Source organism: Rhinatrema bivittatum, chromosome 4, assembly GCF_901001135.1.
Source record: "Rhinatrema bivittatum chromosome 4, aRhiBiv1.1, whole genome shotgun sequence".
NCBI classification, from domain to species: Eukaryota; Metazoa; Chordata; class Amphibia; order Gymnophiona; family Rhinatrematidae; genus Rhinatrema; species Rhinatrema bivittatum.
The window spans coordinates 160,920,640-160,939,148 of NC_042618.1; the positions used below are offsets into that span (position 1 = coordinate 160,920,640).

At 42.5% G+C, this 18,509-nt stretch overlaps 2 protein-coding genes across 4 annotated transcripts in view; both read right to left on the bottom strand.

Annotated features, from left to right (window-relative positions):
* Positions 1–9,674, bottom strand: part of AQR (aquarius intron-binding spliceosomal factor) — a 276,039-nt gene extending 266,365 nt beyond the window's left edge. For both annotated transcript variants that reach the window (XM_029599025.1, XM_029599024.1), the window contains exons 1-2: positions 9,479–9,674; positions 5,952–6,008 (exon numbers count right to left, since the gene is read on the bottom strand). In XM_029599025.1, the coding sequence (XP_029454885.1) occupies positions 5,952–6,008; positions 9,479–9,571 (150 nt within the window). In that variant the 5' untranslated portion in view covers positions 9,572–9,674. The remainder of the gene's footprint in view (positions 1–5,951; positions 6,009–9,478) is intronic.
* A 5,954-nt stretch (positions 9,675–15,628) lies between these two features.
* The window catches only part of FASN (fatty acid synthase), a 108,740-nt gene continuing 105,859 nt past the window's right edge, over positions 15,629–18,509 (bottom strand). For both annotated transcript variants that reach the window (XM_029599026.1, XM_029599027.1), the window contains exons 42-43: positions 18,221–18,472; positions 15,629–17,251 (exon numbers count right to left, since the gene is read on the bottom strand). In XM_029599026.1, coding sequence (XP_029454886.1) covers positions 17,114–17,251; positions 18,221–18,472 — 390 coding nt within the window. In that variant the 3' untranslated portion in view covers positions 15,629–17,113. The remainder of the gene's footprint in view (positions 17,252–18,220; positions 18,473–18,509) is intronic.

Below are 18,509 nucleotides of genomic sequence, written 5' to 3' on the forward strand. Positions count from 1 at the left end.
GCAGGCAAATAAACATGTAAAAAAAAAGGGGCGGTCTAGGGGCATTCCAGGGCGGGACCAACACATGCACGCATAAATTGCTATTTTTTTTTTGTAATTCTTTATTTAACATGGTGGTCAACAAAACACTTTGTCCATCAACAAGAGAATAATGCAAAGATATGTAAAGATAGACATATATGATATAAATAAACATAGGAACAGAGTAAAATACATAATATTGTTCAATGAAAAACCGTTCCATTAAATAAACTGGGCCTTTGTATGAGACACCATTGCGGTTTTCTTTCGTTTACCCTCTTTGCCCTATCAACTTCCCGCCCCCCCCCCACCCTGTGCATTTGAAAGAGGCCCCAAGTCACCTTATAAAGCAGACAACCGGGGTCGCTTGCTCCACGTAAAGTAAGGCACCCATATGCCCTGAAACTTGGGCACCCTATCATTCCTAATTGCTGTAAGGTATCTCATCTTGCAAGGTAGGTGTTTCAGCTTTCTTCCACCATTGTGCTATTACGCATCTTGTCCCTATAACCACCTGTAGTACGAGAAGTCTCTGTAGCTCAGTCTCGAACTCCTCTACTAAACTTAGGGGGCAAGTGGAGGGGTTCCATCGCACAGATGTACCCAGAACCTCCCCCAAGAACTCCAATACTTCCTACCATATGTGGTGGACATGTCCTGGGGTCGAGAGGACGTGGGATAAATTGCTATTTTAAAAGACACACATGTGCAACCCCTTTTCCAACTTACTTGCACATTTTTTATACCTGCTAAATATCTGGTGTAAGTGATAATGAGAAATTACTACTTACCTGATAATTTCCTTTTCTTTAGTATAGACAGGTAGATCCAGAACAAGTGGGTTAAGCACCATTACCAGCAGATGGAGACGGAGCAAAACTGACATCTGTTTTAACATCACAATATATATATACCCCAACCCGTCAGTATTCTCTGCAAAAGCCAACTGTGGACAGACTAACAAAACTCGATTAATAACAGATAACCATGCAAGCACTCAGCCAACAGGAAACACTGAGCTCAGACAAAGAATTTATTAAAACTACTCTAGGGCCTGGATTAACACGTACCAGTAACCTCTGGAAACATGCAGCCATGCAGGAGGACAGTAGCACAACCTGCCGGCAGCCAAAGGCGAGAAGGTGGATCCACATGTCTATACTAAAGAAAAGGAAATGATTGGGTAAGGAGTAATTTCTTATTTCTTAACGTTTAGATTGATGGATCCAGAACAAGTGGGATGTACCAAAGCTACTCCTGAACAGGGCAGGAGGCTGCCCACGGTCCCGTCAAAACCGCACATGCAAAGGCTGCACCCTCCCAGGCCTGGGGGAAAAAAGGAGAAGAATGGCTGCTTTATATGTTAGGGACAAAATAAGAGCCATTGAGACACAGAATGAGAAAGGAGCAGTTGAGGGTTATCATGAAGAAACCTATGGTGTCTAATAATCTAGATAACATATAGTAAGTAAAATCTACCATCCGCTATCATAAGGGAAAAAGAGATAAGATAGAACAGAAGTCGTTCAAAGAATAGCACACCGAAAGACGGGTGCTGTTAATGGGGGATTTAAAACTACCAGATCTCCAAAGAGCTCCAGCTGCAGGAGAAAAGAGGAGTCCTCATAAGAGTTATTTCTCAAGTAAGTAATCGCAAAGCCTACCTATAGCAAGGCAACACTGGATCCGACAAACGGAGACAGCATCACTGAAGTTATGGTAGGAGATATCCTGTACTCGTGGTACTGTGTGGTTTAATGAAAAGACTAGATCAGAACTAAACTATACTAGAACAAGAGTCCTAGTCAATTTAAAAAACTAAATTATACTACAAAAGCTATGTCAGGAAAAGGGGGATTTAGGAGGTACAGAGCAGCTAAGTATTGCAACTAAAAGTTCCACACAGAACTAATGAAACCTGCTTTCCAGTATTTGTGCGCACCTAAGTGGATGGGGAAAACTCTGTGTGTCTGACTCCTATTCACCCACCTGACATCTTCTGAAAATCTGATGTGGTTAGGATGCAAAAACTAATAGCAATGAATATTTGGAATCTCCCAAAAAATACTCCTCTTATGATCCTCATAGGCCCCCTAACATATCATTAAGTTTTTGTGTGGCATTATTAGGTGGTGTAACTGCATGTTGATATTCCCATGTCACAATCCCTCACATTTCCTGAAAACACGGTGTGAATCGGATGCAAAACCCAAACGTCACCGGGTGGCATCAATACAGATGTGTATTCACGGAATAGGTGGATCAGCAACATGTACCCCTTCATGACCCTCACAGACTGTCCGACAAGTCCTGAAAATTTGGTGTGGGCTGGAAGTAAAACCAAAAGTAACAGGGGGCAAGCTGGGCACGTGTATTCATGTAATTATGTGGATCAAAATAAATCTGCTGTCAGAATCCTCATGCTCCCCGTGACTGACGTGTCCTGAAAATCTGGTGTCAATCAGAGGGGGGGGCAATCAAAAATTATTAGGTATCATATCTGGCCAAAAGTTATTAGATAGTGGAATTGTGTGCATGTTTTTGTGGGATATGTGGGGCCCTCCCCCCAAATAAATACCCCTACATGATCCTTTTAGACTCCTTGATACCTCGTAAACATTTAGTGTGGATAGAAAACTCCAAAATGTATTAGGGGAAAAACAATCACGCACACGTATTCATGGAATAAATGGCTCAAAAAAAAAAAAAAATCCATGCCAAAATCTTTATGTTCCCCCCCCCCCCCCCCACATCATTGCCTGAAAATGCGTATGGGTAGGACCCTGAATGGGAAAGTTGTTACTGAAGGACAGACATACACACAGACTGATCACATAAGCCTCCCTTCCCTTTGGCAGTTAGTCTAATAAAAAGGTGTATTAGTCTAACTTCCGAAGGGACTTGTATGTTGAACCCAAAGATGGCTATGTGTGATAACATTTGGGATAAATATTGGACCTATGTGGGTGACAACTCTGCTGTCCGTACTGGAGTTTGAAATCCCTCTCTAAGACTTCTAAGTGATACTTTTTTGAATGCCTCTCACCTGCCACTGGATATGTGGGCTTCTAATTTGTATCAGTCACATGAAAATGGAACTGTCCCTTGTGTGTGATCTGATGTTACTGCTCCAGGATACCACACTTGTATTTATATACTCCTTTTCATTATGCTGCCTTGTTAAATACAGCATTAAAAAAAAAAAAAAAGCTGTACTGAAATGGCAACAGATTTGACACATGGTGGCCTTTGCTGGTGCTGCATCCTCATTAACCCATTATTAAAGACACCTTGTGGCCACTGCTGGTACCACAGCCTCCCATTTTCCAGACAAAAAGTGTATTATAATAAACTAGAAAGAAAGCTTGTCATTAAATGACAGAAACAAACATTGGTAGCAGGATGTACACCCAGTCTCCCCTCCCCAACCCTTGCATTCCTCCCCTATCTGCGCTCCTTTAGTTCCTCACTCTACCATATTTCTGTGATCACCCCCAGCACCACCACTGACAACTCCTGCACATCCTCAGCTTGGTGGAGGGGGGGGGGGGGGCCCAGGCTCTCAGCTATCTGCTCCACTCATATGCCCTTGTGCTGCTTCCTCTATGGCTGGTGGGGCCTGAACTCTCTGCAAGCTGGGCCATGCAGCTGTATTGGTACCATCCACTCCTGCCCTGGCTACCTGAACTTCAGGAAATGTGCACTCCCCACCAACTGCATCATCTCCCGTGACCACTCCTTGATAGCTGCGTTGTTCCATTCCCCAAGCATGGCCTACCTTTCAACTGCTGAACAGCAAGTAGCACCTGCCTAGTCACACATCCTGGCAGTGAAACTGACAAACATCAAATGAACAAACCAACTGCTTTTCATATAGTGAGATATTTTTGAGATCACTAGCATTGTCACAATCCTGCTGATGTAACTCTTCTATGACTTGTCTGATGCTATAAAAGCCCTGGACATCTCTAGCTGCTCCTCAGTTAGCCAGAAATGCTGCTTATTGAACAATGGGGCTGTCATCAGTACAGAGAAATCAGGTCAGTTATCTGAAAGGTAGGCTGACATTTTACCAGGAGATTTTTTGATTCAGATATTTTCAGATTATTGGTACACTTAATTTTTTTTACCTTATAATCAAAAGCATGTTTACCTTATAACTTAAAATATTTTGAACGTGATTAAAAGAAAACATGTCCCAAGATCCTTTGGGCCAACCCGACATTATCCTGGGGCAGACAGGAAAGGCAGTATCTAAGAAAGTCAGGCTCTGACAAGATCCCGTCCTCTCTGTTCTCTGGGCAAAAAGCAATATGTAACGATGGGAATTTTGGACTGAACCTTAGAAATGAACTAAATCCTCCATGTTCAATGTCAGGCATTAGTTTGTATCCTGAAACATCAGCTTTCTCTCAGAGTCCAGGAAAAATGCTCGTAGAAGGACAACAGAAGATCAAGGACGGAACACAGAGAGTCAGATCTCCAGCAGAAAATGATTCATTCCAGAGGGCAGAAATCCCTTGCAAGTAATCATCATGTAACCACTTATTGATGAGAAGCAGGGGCCAAAATGTATCATTCCTTCTGCCGTTCTGTGCACATGTAAGTAACAGGTAGTCAACTACACTGTTTCAATTTACAGAGCATTCTCTAATAGCCAAATAATGTTAACAGTTATCTGCAAGAGAGTTTATTTTTAGCGCTGCTCAAAACTACATATACAAACATTCAACTCCTGTGCAGCAATGCTACCCTACATTCTCCTCATTTAAGCTTACAATAGAAATATCAATTGTAAAGTTACTAAAACTATTAACCACTAAAAATGTTTTCATATCACTACTAGATGTGCACAGCAGTGCACAGGTACACATAAAAGAGAGTCCCTGCTCCAAGGAGCTTACAATCTGGTCAAGACACACAGACAAGTCAAATGTGAACTTTCTGGAAATGTATTCATGGCTAAAACTGACCAGTGTATGATTGGGAAGAACCACAGTTTTAAGATTTAAAAGCAGTCTCAGAAAAATGTTTTTTTAGGTGGGACCTGAATATGGCAGAGAAGGGGCATAATGCACTAATTCAGGGAGTTTGCTCCAGGCAAGATGGAAAACATGGCAAGGAGACTTGGCAATGGAGGGGAAGGGCACAGATAAGAGCTGCTTGATTAATGAACAGAGGCTATCAGGAGACATGTTGTTAGAAAAGGTCATGAGCCACAGAGTGAAGATGAGCAGAAACTTGAATTAAATGTGGAAGCATATGGAAAGCCAAATCAATGATCCAAGAAGATGGGTCACATGGCGATAATGTCCCTGGTGGATAAGTTACACAGTAGTAGGAGACCTGTGAGGAGCAGGCTACTATACTCTAAGGAGGAGGTGTTGAGAGAACAGATAAGGCTTTGGGTAGTGTATGCAGAAAGGAATAGTTTGGTAACATTCTAAAGAAAGAAGTGATGACCTCAGCATTATTCAAGGCTAAACAACTATGTAACTTAGCTGGAGGTAACTTATTCTACAGCACGGCTATGCCGCTGAATATCCAAGTAAAAGTCGCTACTTAGCCGGATAAGTTATATCTGGCTAAGTTAAACCTGCTGTATGGCAGGCCTAACTTATCCGAGTAACTTAATTGGATAAGAGTGAAAATCGCTACTTATCTGGTTAAGTTAACTGGATAAGTAGCAGTGCCCCAATCCATCCCCCACCCACCAACTAACAGCCAGCTATCTACTTAGCCAATAAGTACTTATTCAGCTAAGCGGTAACTGCTGAACATAGCTGGATATTCAGCAGCTGCCACTTAGGTGGTTAAATCTCTACTCATCCAGCTAAGTAGCGCTGAATATCAACCTTGATAATTTTTAGTAATGTTTTTGGATGGAGGCAGATGAGAGAATGGAGTGTAAGTAAATCCAAGCATTTTACCTTATAATCAAAGGGTAGTTTCTTCTTCACATGAGGAGCCCAGTACTTATTTGCCAACTGCAAAACCAAAAAAGTTTTGATTAGTCTTCTGAAGTCTCAAGACATGTACTCCTAATATCTGTTTCAGAACAGGGACACTACTAGATGGAAGGAAGCAGGTTTGTTGCTCTCTAATGAACGGACTGTGCTAAAGGATCTAAAGTCTCAGGACACTCTTCCAGCAATGCTTTTGATTCCCAATTGAAATGTGAAGTATCCTATGACGACGCCATCAAATCAGCTAATGAAATCAGAGTTTGCCTACTGACAATTGTTCTGATATGTTCAGAGCACAATCCCATCACACCTGTTTGTGGTAAAGGGAAATAAATATTCCTAATTATTGTGAGAGAAAACAAATCTGCAAGTTCTCCTTTAATTGGTCCTGGTCTGGGCTGGCCTTAGGGAAAACAGTACACTGTGCAAGAGTAAAAAAATGATGCCCTAGCCAAGAAAACTGGCACAAATGTCCCCTCTAACATCTGGAACAATCCTCTCCCACAGGCATTTGCAGCTCTGAGATGCCGAGGCCCTGGTCAGGAGAGTATCCCTCCTTGAGGCTGGAGGCAACCCTCTGGAGCTCTTCCACTCCCATCCCAATGCCAACACAGGCCCTTTATCTTGCTTCTCCACCCCACCTAGGCATAGGAACAGTTGTCCTGGTCCTTTCCCCTCCCAAGAAGACTAAAAGCAGTTCTCCCGAGTCCCACATACCTACACCTCCCTTTCAGAACAGGAAGAAGGGAAGAAACTCCCAAAACCAGGGTATGAGGAAAAGAAAAACAGCCACAGAGAAAGGTTGGACAGAAGCTGACATTTCCCAGAATAAGGGGCTGGGCAGGGGCAAAGATCTATTCCCCTACCCAGATAAGCAATCATGACAGTGGGAGAGAATCTATCCTCCTCCTTGGGCTGAAGAACTGGGATAGAAGAGGAGAGCTCCTAACCCTTTCTCTTGGAGTTATGGATTGGGACAGGAGAAATAGATCTATCAGCTCCAGGAGTGAGGATCAAATGATTCAGATAACTTTGTTGGCATGATAATTTTATATGTGCTGCCAGACTGATTAAAATAAAAGGGAAAGAAAAACTAAAAAAACTAAAAAATAAGTCAAGTAAAGGCAATAAAAAGTACAGCATCAGGGACATTTCTCTTCTTTCCCCTAGGTAGGATTAGAAATAGTTCTCCTTGCTCATTCTTTTGTGGGAAGACTGATTTTCTCTGTTAGCTTTGGGAAACGTGTCTCTAATATCTTTGTATTTTGCACAGCATAGGACATGCATTTCTGGTTCTATATCGCCAGTACTTTATGGCACTCAGAGTCTGGCTTCGTGGGGTTTCCAGTTCAATTTTTGTCTGTACCTTTCTATATCTCTAGTCTATGATCATTTATTCTATATTTGGTGAGGGTCTGTCTGTTTTTTGCATTTATGACCAAGGTGAGGTATTCTGCTGGTACATATTTTCTGTGTAGAGATCTGAAGCAGTCCATCTTGTTCTGTTTTCCAACTTGCACCCTCCAATATGAGGTGCATTGGAATTCTAGGGTATTTTGCAATATTTACATTGCTGCCTTTTCAAGGCCAGGTTACAGGTGTTAATGCTGGATGGGTATGGCACATTTGCTACATATGGTATGTGTGAAGTATGTTTTTTACAGGGTTTTGTGTTATTCCACAGAGTGCCTGGTAGTGGAGGAAGTTTGTGTCACCGTTATTGAGATATCACCAGAATTTGAATATTATTTTTTGCATGACAAGTAGTAAGGGGAAGTGTCCTAATTCTGCACTGAGCCCAATCACTGTTAGAGTTGTTTCTGTGGACACAGAAACCGGATGTGTGGGATTTCTAATGGAGTTTTGTTCCATTCTCTGCCATTTGGGGTTATTGATAGACTCCAGTCCTCACTCCCATATAAGAGGATTGGTTGAATGATGCTATCAAATTATTTTAATAGCAGTTTTACTGGGGGGCTTGTATTTGTCCAGAGATTTCTTTTTGCATATAGTCTACAAGAGATGCAGTCTGTTTCCTCCTGCTGGCTGACAGAGAAATGTCAAAGAAAGCTAAGCATTAAAATCTCTACAGAAAGCAGTGTGCACACTGTGGAACAGGGGATTCACCCAAAGCCCTCAGCTGAGATGGAGCCCATTAACCAAATAGGATCCAGTGCTGCTCATTGCAATCCTCAGAAATGCCCAAATCTAGCTGCAACCCACCACAGAATGCACAGTGCCTGGAGATTCCCGAGCATATGCAAGCTCAGTACCTGTTGTTCCTGTTAGCTACTGTAGCCAGTCAGTCCAGTCCAGAAGTCCCTGCAAACTCATGACTAAGGCCAACAATGGAATCTGCTATGCCATTGCACAAACTCCCCAGAAGCAACTCTCTTGTCTTTCCTGCTTCCTAATCTACTGCCAATCAGAATACTATTCATCACAGCTTGCTTTAGTCCTTTGACCAATCAAGGTGGTGTCATTCATTGCCATTTCTAACCAATTCTCTTCTCATCTCCTCTATGTGGGCCTACTGGAATCTACTGGCTATTCCCATTGACACCTGGGTAATGGGAGATGAGTAGGTGGTCCCTCCTTCCTTGGAGAGTTGAAGTGGCTTTATTCCATAGTTTCTCCAACCTGAAACTAGTTGGGTTTTCTTTTCAGGATATTCACAATGAAGATGCATGAAATACATTTGCATGTATGGGAGACTCAATATATGGAAATTTCTCAGGTATATTCACTGTGGAAATCCTGAAAACCTGACTAGCTGTGGGGTCCCAGGGCAGGTTAGGGAAGCCCTGCTTTATTCTGTGACTCCGAATAGTTAGGACAGCAAGCTCTCAGCGTCCTGTGCTATCACACAATGCAAAAGCCAGTTCTGGTCCTGATAAACACAAATAGCAGGCATTTGTTTCTCTTTTCAAAGCCTGCATATTTCAATTCTTCTAAGAAATATACAGAAAAGGGGAAGTCAATTTTCTAAAGGGTTTCTCTCCCTGTATATCCACTTGCATAATAATAACACACCCAATATCACTCAAAGCCATATACAATTTAAAGGGCAGGTACATGGCGATATGAATGTTCTAAAGCTCTCACCATCTCTCTCCCTTATTTACTTGCCTACATAATTATTTTAATTGTAAAAGAAAATACTTGTCTATAGCATTATGCTTCTCCAGTTCTAAGTCTTGCTGGTGATACACCAGCACTAGACACAGCGTCAACAGCAGCCTCTGACCAGAGCTGTCAAGCGAACGAGTCTCAGGAAGGGAAACTTGAGGACATTCTCCTTCCAGGTGCATTATGGGACTTGTAGTGGGGATGTGATAGAGCTATGAATATAATGCACTAGAGGCCTAATGACTAAGGAACTGGCCTCCTAAATCAGGGCTTGTGGGTTCGGGTCCCATCTGTTTCTCTTGACTATCATGCACTGCGAGGGATGTCTACCAAACAGGACGACATGCACGTCCACCCCGTACCTGGGTGACGGACTCAGCCTGCATCTGCGCCACAGTCGGAGCCCGGACATTCCCGCTGGGTTTTTTGGGCTGCAGAGCAGCCGCGGTCTCCATGCCCTCAGTGTCCCAAGGATGATTACAACCACACAGGAGAGGCGTGCACACACCGGCACCAGAACCCGGAAGTGTGCACCACCAACCCGGAAATACGTCATAACCAATCACTGCCCCTGCTACGCCGAGCTCCCGCGGGCTAACGTAGTATTCCGACAGCGCCCTCTGCCGCCTGCAAAGTGGAACTAGCACAGCGCGGCGGCGGCGGAGGCTCGGAAACTGTGCGGGTGACCAAGACATTTGCAGCAGAGCATCAAAGCCTTTAACAACGAAGCTTCAGCCTGATCTGTGAGGCAGCGGAATGGCTCTCGTGTGTGTATGAATGAGAGTTTGGCTAGGGTGTATATATGTGTGTAAATGAGAATCTGCCTGGGAGGGCAAAGGGAACCTGTCTGGAAGGGGGTGTGTGTATGTGAATGGTATGTATGTGTCAGAATGGGAACCTGTCTGGGATATTTGTGTCTGAATGGGAATCTGCCTGGTTTTGTGTGTGTGTGCGAAGAAAGTTTGTGCTGCCCCGCTAATCCATGCCCTACTCAGGATGACTGGAAATGACACGTTTTCAGGTATGGAGAATGATGTATTTTCCATCCTTATTAGTTTTAATTATTGGGTGCCTGTGTCTGCCATTTCAAAATATTTTATTGCTGTTTGGAAAATTTTTAAAATGTGTAGGAGTTCTTAATTATTGAATGTTATTCTATTCCTTAGCTCAAAGGAAATATTTTTATAAGTATAGTTATACTAATTTGATTGATTTGAATGCCTTGATTTTATTGTTTGATGAATGATTTATGAGGACTGGTGGTTTATTTCTGCATTGCATACAAAGTCTGGGGGTTCCAATTCAGTTTATGTATGTACTTTATAGTCTCTTTCTTCTATATTTGGTGAGAGCGAGGCTGTATTCTCCATGTTTAACTGAGGTGGGGTATTCTGTGTTTAAATAAAATGGGGGGGGGGGGGCAGCACAGTAATTATTCACACAGGGCAGCAAAAAAATGTTAGCACCAGCCCTGTACATGAACAACTTTGTAGGAAATTAGAAAGCCATGAGATTAGGGTGGCCAAACTTTTCCGTGGACCATAACTGGACACCCCATTAAAGTTCATGCTTTGGGAGGGGAGGAAAGGTTACAGACTACTGTCAGTTGTCGATCCATTCATTACTTGATTTTCAAGCAGCCCCTCAATATACTTTGTTTTATAAAATGTTATTTCAACTATCCTCATAAACACATCAGCCTCTCTCATGCAGTTTTGCTTTCTATCACAACTAAAGCCTTTGTAATATACACCCACCTCCATACTTCCCATAAACACACAGCCTCTTCTCAAACACACACTCCAAACACAGAGCCTCCTCTCTCATCTACACATGCACACTCCCAAACACACAACCTCCTCTCTCATAAACACAGCCTCCTCTGTCACACATACATGGTTTGCTGTCCTTTTCCTTAAAACCTTCCCAGTGTTTCATGTCTCCCTTGTGCCACCTGTCTCTCAATATGCCCTCCCTCTCCTCTGTGTACTCACTTGTGCTGCCCTCCTCTTTCTAGTCCCCTCCTTCCCTCCCAATGCTTGTCTTTTTCTCCCTCCTTTTTCCCTCCTGTCTCCCTCTACTCCCCAGACAGGCACGTCTCTTTCTCCATCTCCTTTCCTCCTGTGTCCCTGTCTCCTTTGTGTCTCTTCCTTCCCTTCCCCCATCTATGTCTCCCATCTTACCTCATGCACCCGTTGTGCCTCTCCCTTTCCATGTGACCTTCCTTCCTTCTATACCCCCTCTGTCTCTTTCCTCCCTTGCTCCCCTTGTGTCTATCTTCCTTTCCTTCCCCTTTTCTTTGTGGCCCTTCTGTCTTTCCCCTTTCCTCACCCTGTGACTCTTGACTGTCTTGTTCTCCACCTTCCCTTCCTCTAGTCCTGGCTCCCTGCAGCCCCTCTCTCAGGTCTTGGCCCAGCACTCAGTTTGGAGAGGGAAGGAACCAGAGGCCATTGCTTCAGAGATCTGTGGAGTTTTGGGAACTGAGAACTGTGCTGTGTTCCCGCCTCCTCTCTCCATCCCATCCAATCACAACACAGGAAAGGAGGCAAGAGGGCGGGGGCACAGCTCAGCTCTCAGCTCTGTCTTTCCCTGTATCCTGGAAGCTGTGAAAAAGAGGAGCCTCTTGCAAAAGCTGGATTTTCGGTGTCTGGTCAGTACTTCTGTCCAGACACTGTACAGCACAGCTGAAAACCTGGCTGTCTAGTCCAAAACTGGCTGTCCAAAACTGCCAGTTTGGACAGCCAGTCCAAAACTGGCTGTCCAAAACTGGACAGCCAGTCCAAACTTTCAAAAAGAAACTAAAGACATGGCTATTCTGCCGAGCCTTCCCAGATACCAGCTCTACAGTCTGATTTAGAATCCTCATATCACTTATGTAAATAATCAAATGCTATTCTTGCTCACATCTTATCATGAGGTTTGGCCTCTGCCTCCATCCCATACTCCATTGCATATAGTAATTTATTGTATTTAATAATTTATCTTTCGTTCTCCCCCTCTTTTTTTCCTTCTCCCAGTTAAGGCAACCCTGTTATAATGTAACTTTTATGCTCCTTCTAAATGTCTCTTGTTGAATTGTTGGTTATAGTTCTGCTTAGTTCGATGCAAACCGAGTTGATTTGATCTGTATCAAGAAAGTCGGTATATAAAAGCCTTAATTAAATAAATAAATAAATAAATAAATAAATAAAAAAAACTGGAACCCTACATGGGGTAGGGGGCAGTGTCCTATTGTGAACTGGGAACTGGTTAAAAGATAGAACATAGAGAGTAGGGTTAAATGGTAAATTTTTTTCCCAAAGAAAAAAGGTGAATAGTAGAGTGCCCCAGGGATCCGTTCTGGGACCACTGACTTTTAATATATTTATAAATGACCTGGAAAGAAGAACAACGTGTGAAGTAATCAAGTTTGTCGATGACATAAAATTATTCAAAGTTGTGAAATTGCAAGAGGATCTTGCAAACCTGAAAGACTAGGCGTGCAAATGAAATTTAATGTGGACAAGTGCAAAGTGATGCACTTAGGGAAGAGTAACCCAAATTTTAGCTACAGAATGCAAGGTTCCACATTAGGAGTCACCATTCAAGAAAAGTATCTAGGCATCATCCAGCCCCGGATTAACCATTAAGCAAAACAAGCACATGCTTAGGAAAACAAGGGAAGGGGGGGGGGGGCACAGAGTTTTTCTGTTGCCCACTGGTAATAAGTAAATAATTTGTTATATTGCTTACTGCTGTTTAGTGTTAAATAATTTTTTTTAAAGTTTATATTTAATATAGTTTTGGGGTCTGGCCTGGAAGAAAACTGAATGTTTAATCTATTTCACCTTCAGCACTTATTGAGTCTTAATGTCTTGTCAGTTAAGCAATGGAAGGCCAAGGGGGCACCATTGTTGGGCTGTGCTTAGGGCATCAATTGGCCTTAATCCAGCCCTGGTCATCATTGATAATATGTTGAAATCTGCTCAGTGTGCAGCAGCTGCCAAGAAAGCAAATAGAATGCTAGGAATTATTAGGAAAGGAATGGAGAATAAAACAGAGAATATCATAATCAGGGCTCACAATCTAAGGCCGAGATTTACTAAGCCATGATATGGCTTCAATGTGTGTTACTCCATATCGCAGCAATATTGTACAATGTTTGGACCTCAAATCCCACCTAGTCAGATAATAGAAGAACTAGGGTGCACTCCCTAAAGTTAGCAAGCAGCACATAATGTAAACCGGTACGATAAGACCTGGTCTTGAGTGTCGGTATAGTAAAAGAAGTTAAATAAAATAAAATAAAAATTTAAAACAAAGAAGAGAAAATTATTTTTCACTCAACTCGCAATTAAGCTTTGGAATTCATTGCTGGAAGATGTAGCTAGGTTTAAAAAAGGTTTGGAAAAGTTCCTGGAGGAGAGGGCCATAAACTGCTATTAATCAAGCTGATTTAGGAAATATCTACTGCTATTACTGGTATTAGTGGCATGGGATTTATTTAATGTTTGGATACTTGCCAGGTGATTGTAACCTGGATTGGCCACTATTGGAAACAGGATGCTGGGCTTGATGGACCCTCGGTCTGACCCAGTATGGCAACTTCTTCTGTTATTACAATGAGTGGCTTTGTATGGTATTTGCATGCATGAATTTTGCAAAGCTATGCAAAGCAGCTCATGCATATTTAATCCTGTGCAAATACAGTAATACAGCTGATTTAGAAAAAATTAGCCCTGTTATTTTATTGCATTTGAGGGAGGTGTAATTATTTTACCACAGGAGCATTGAGACGCTTCTGTAGTAAAATGTAAAGTCCCCCAAACCAAAAAAAATCCTCCCTGCAGAGCCTTTTGAGACCTCCATGAGGAGGCGGTGACCCCAAAAATAGTAAACAAAAAAAGTTTTCGCATGTCGGCCATTCAAAACCAGCCCATAAGTCTACTTGGTTAATAGTTTATGGACTTTCCCACTGACACCCAGCTCCTTTTCCTGGGTGGTAACTCCGAATATGGAACCTGACATTCTGTAATTACAGTGTGGGTTACTTTTCCCCTGGTACATCACTTTGAACTTGTCCACATGTCATTTGCCATTTGGATGACCAGTCTTCCAGTCTTGCAAACTCCTCCTTCAATTTATCACAATTCGCATGTGATTCAACAATTCGGAATAACTTTGTGTCATCTGCAAATCTGATTATCTCATTTTTTGTTCCCCTTTCCAAATCATTTATAAATATTTAAAAGCACCGATCTCAGTACAGATCCCTGAGGCACTCCACTGTTTACCCTTCGCTACTGACAGAACTAACCATTTAGTCCTACTCTCTGTTTCCTATCTTTTAACCAGTTTATAATTCTCAATAGGACATTGCCTCCTACCCAGACTTTTAAATTTTCTCAGGAGTCTCTCATGGGACATATAGATTCCAGTTATTACTAACTGTAAATACAGAGACAGAATACAACTATTATTCAAAGAGCTACATTGGCCACTTATTTCCTTATGTTCCCAATTTGCTTTGGGGGCCAGTTTTCAAAAAATTTAAAGTAGTGACAGTTAAAATCTTCCCCTCTCGGACCTGCTAAATCTATGTGCACAAAATCGCTGTCAGAGGGCATGGTGCATGGTAAGAGACCTGCCAGGCTGAGCTTAGGAATTTACTGGTCAGTTTGATTTTCAGAATTAACTGGCTAAATGTGGCTGAACAAATTTTAGGTGCTGCTATGGCAATCCTAAATTTGTCTGGCTAGATTCCCCCACCTACTTGGTGTCTGCAATAGGTGGTAGGGACTGCTATCCCCCTGCAATCTCTCACCCTGTATAAAGAAAAAGCATCCAGTGGCATCCAGCCCCCTATCCCACAACTGAACTGGGAGGACACAGGATATAACTTGTAATGATTTACTATGTTTATTACTTGTCCTTGTTTTTGATTTTTATATTTTTAAACTTATTGTATTTTTATGTTCTTATTTTATTTGAGATGGTTCACCATTTTTCGTGGTTTATCATAAAGGCAGTTTTATAAATCTAAAATAAATAAAATCTGATCTTCCCTAGATTTATTCAGGAAAAAAAAAAAGATTGTATTTCTGGTTATACTTCTACCTGATGTGGGGCCTGTAAACAAGTGTCTGATCTTTTTGCTTTACTCTACTTGTAATCTTTATTTTTTTATATTGTATGAAAGTGTAAGAGAAGAATAACTGGCACTGGGTACTATCTTCTGTAACACTGAATAGCATGAATTGGACTCTCCTTGTTTCACCCCAGCAGTCTCTGTCACTTCTCCTCTCCTCAGAGCACAGATCCTTGCTAGTCCAAGGGCTGTATGGGAGCCACCTCGGAGGTGGCCTCTCCGCACCACCTCCCCCTCTGCCTAGGCCTGAGTGATGAGGGATATGAACCCAGATGTCTTAAATCACAGCAGCATGGACAGAGTCATATGGGTGAGCCATGGATTGAACTGTTAAGAACATAAATGGAGAGCAAGAATAAACATCAAAGGAAAGACAGACACTAAATGAAACTCTAGAGATAAGTTCTCCTTTAATAGCAGGAAGTAAAACAAGATACAGGACACATTCTGCAGAGCAGCACTGTACCAACATTTGGTAGAAATGGAAAAATAAAGACGACTTGGACATGTTTTAGATCAGTATCAAATTTGGACTTGGGGATTCATAAATAATATAGGTTATTTAACTTAAATACTTCTCTAAAAACAACTGCCCTGCTGCTGTCAACAGAGGGAGGTTCTGGCAGGACTCCCAAAAACCATTTGGGAAGGCTTAGGGCCCCATCACCTCTACTGAGGAAGCAAATGGTAGAATCAGAAAAGTGATGTGTGCCCCAAGGGCAGATACTACCACTTTTATTCTGAGAGAGAATTGCTAGAGTCCTTCCAGGCCCACTCTGTGTCATTTGGTGCAGTAGGTCCTTGCTAGGCATTTCCTCTAAGGAAAACATTGGTATCTCCTCCTGCAGCAGGTGCAGGCAAAACATTGCAATCTTAAAAGGTGCACAATCCCTTTATTTTAAAATATATTTTTTACCACATTTTATGTAGCTGCTTCTTCGCCCTATTCTGAGGTGTGAGCTATATCAGTTTAGTGTGCAAGATGTGGACTGCCCCGCACCTCTTTTCCATTTTTTTTTTCCTGTATTGCAGAGTCCACACCAGGCCACAAATTATAGTGACTGCATCTTTTATAACAGTTCTGGAATGAGCTCCAATATAACAGTGTGCATTTTCCTGCAAAGAAGGAACTAGTAGTTGTGACAATTTTATTTCTTTGCTCTTTTTAACATAAATATGACAATTCTGAATTCCAGTTTAACGTGGCTTTCATAGGCTACAAAACCCTTTGCTGCGGTCCCATCCCTGAGGGACTCAAAGGGATGATGCACTTGCACTATATAACACAACACTTGGCAAGTTTACTAAAATTAGACTTTTTAAAAAAATGAGGTGCTTCTAAGTCTAAATCTAAAAAAAAAAAACCGTAATTACAAAAAGCATCCCTGGAACTGTATATGTGACTCAGACTGAGAGCATCATTGTAAGGCTTGGCCACACTCGTCACAGGCTCGCCAAAGCCTCAGAGTTAGCTCAGCAGTCTCTGCTCACTGAGCCTCACTTACTAAGCACTGGAACATATGCTTTGGAATACATTAAGACAACAGAGAAACACACCCGATGATAAATCTATGGTTAAATTCTTCAGTGGATATGATGACAAAACCTTCGTCTCTGGGAGTCTGTGCAGGCCTGAGAAAGAGGAGCAGCGGTAGGGTGGGTGGAAGAGAAAGAGGAGGGCAGGGAAAAAAAAAGGGATGATGAGGTGGGTCACAGATTACAAAATAGTAGTTTCCGATGGATCACTGACATACAGAGGGCTGCAGAGGTGATGCTAAGGGGCTCGTAGGCTCTGACCACAGAAGGAATATCATTAAAAGTCTCTGAATGCCAGCAATGGCACCCAATGTGAAATGTGCTGCAGAATGTTTTAACCCTCTCGAACGCTGACCCGAGGCTCTGCTAAGGAACTGTGTATGATTCCAGTGATGGATTCCACGCCAGCCCCTTCCAGGAAGGTGCGATGATCCCCCTCAATAACATGAACGAACACCTTTCCATCACAGACCTGCAACAAGTCAGAGGGGAGAGAAAGGCATTCAGTTATAGAAACATTTTCAATAAAGGAGAGCACACTATAGTAGCACTTTCTGCGGCCACAAGACAGCAAGATGTGACAGGATCACGAGAAACAACTTTTCAAAATGACACCTTTCCCTAGCCACAGTGAAGGAGTTTGTTCAATATTGGAGGGGCTCAAGCACCCACAGAGCTTGCACCTATGAACAAACTTATCTCTGGCCTTGTGAGAGAAAGCAGTGTTCCAGTGGAGTTGCTACATGCTATGGGTGGTTGGGCACGGTTTTCCCTCTGAGAGAGAGAGAAACAGGGCTGTCTCTGACCTTACAAGAGAGATCAGAGTGCAGCTGGATGGTATCCACATTGGCTCACTGTCCACTTCTGCATACAGTTCAAGCTTCTCTTGCCTATAAATGCATTCACTTTGTAGCTCCTCATTACCTATCTTCTCTTCTCTCTCCGTTCATAAGGCAAGTTACTCTTTATCTGTGCCCATCACCCCCTCCTCACTCGGTGCTTTCCACCTTGTATGTCCTATGCCTGGAATAGACTTCCTGAGTCTGTGCATCATGCTCCCTCTCTGGCCATATTCAAATCCAGTTTTAAAACTTTACTTTTTGATACTGCTTTTGAATCGTAAAGATCTTTCTATAATAAAAACACCTCTTACAGATTCTTATTTGTCATGTATGTTTGCATTAACTAGATTGTAAGTTCCATCAAGTAAGGACCGTCTGTAAAGCTTCTGTCTGTACAGTGCTGCCTATGTCTAGTAGCACTTTAAAACTAATAAATAGTAGTAGCAGTAGCAGCATCTGTTCCCAAGAGAGAACAGAGTTCCAGATAGATGGAGACCTATTTAAAAATGAATGGCTGCTGCTGTCACTTGATAACCTTCCTGGAACCTAGTGTTGCATGTTCCCTGTCTAGAGCAGGAATCTCTTCAAGGAATACTGACCTCTGAAAGTCTGTAGTCCCCGCCCAGCTCTTCTCCATGCTCACTGTGGGTCTTTGCTCTCAGAAGAGTCACAGTCCCATGATATTTGGCTTCTGGGATATACCGGTCTGCAGCTTTCAGTTTGTAGTAGAAGGCGGCGGCAGCAAAGCACAGATCCTCCCGACAGATATGTTTATGATTCTCCATGATAAGATCTACAGTGGTGTTAACGCGTGCATCCAAGTCCCCCAGCGGAAGCAGAATCTCAAGTAGCTGCAGGGAAGAAAAGGGGTGTCAGTGCACGTTCAGG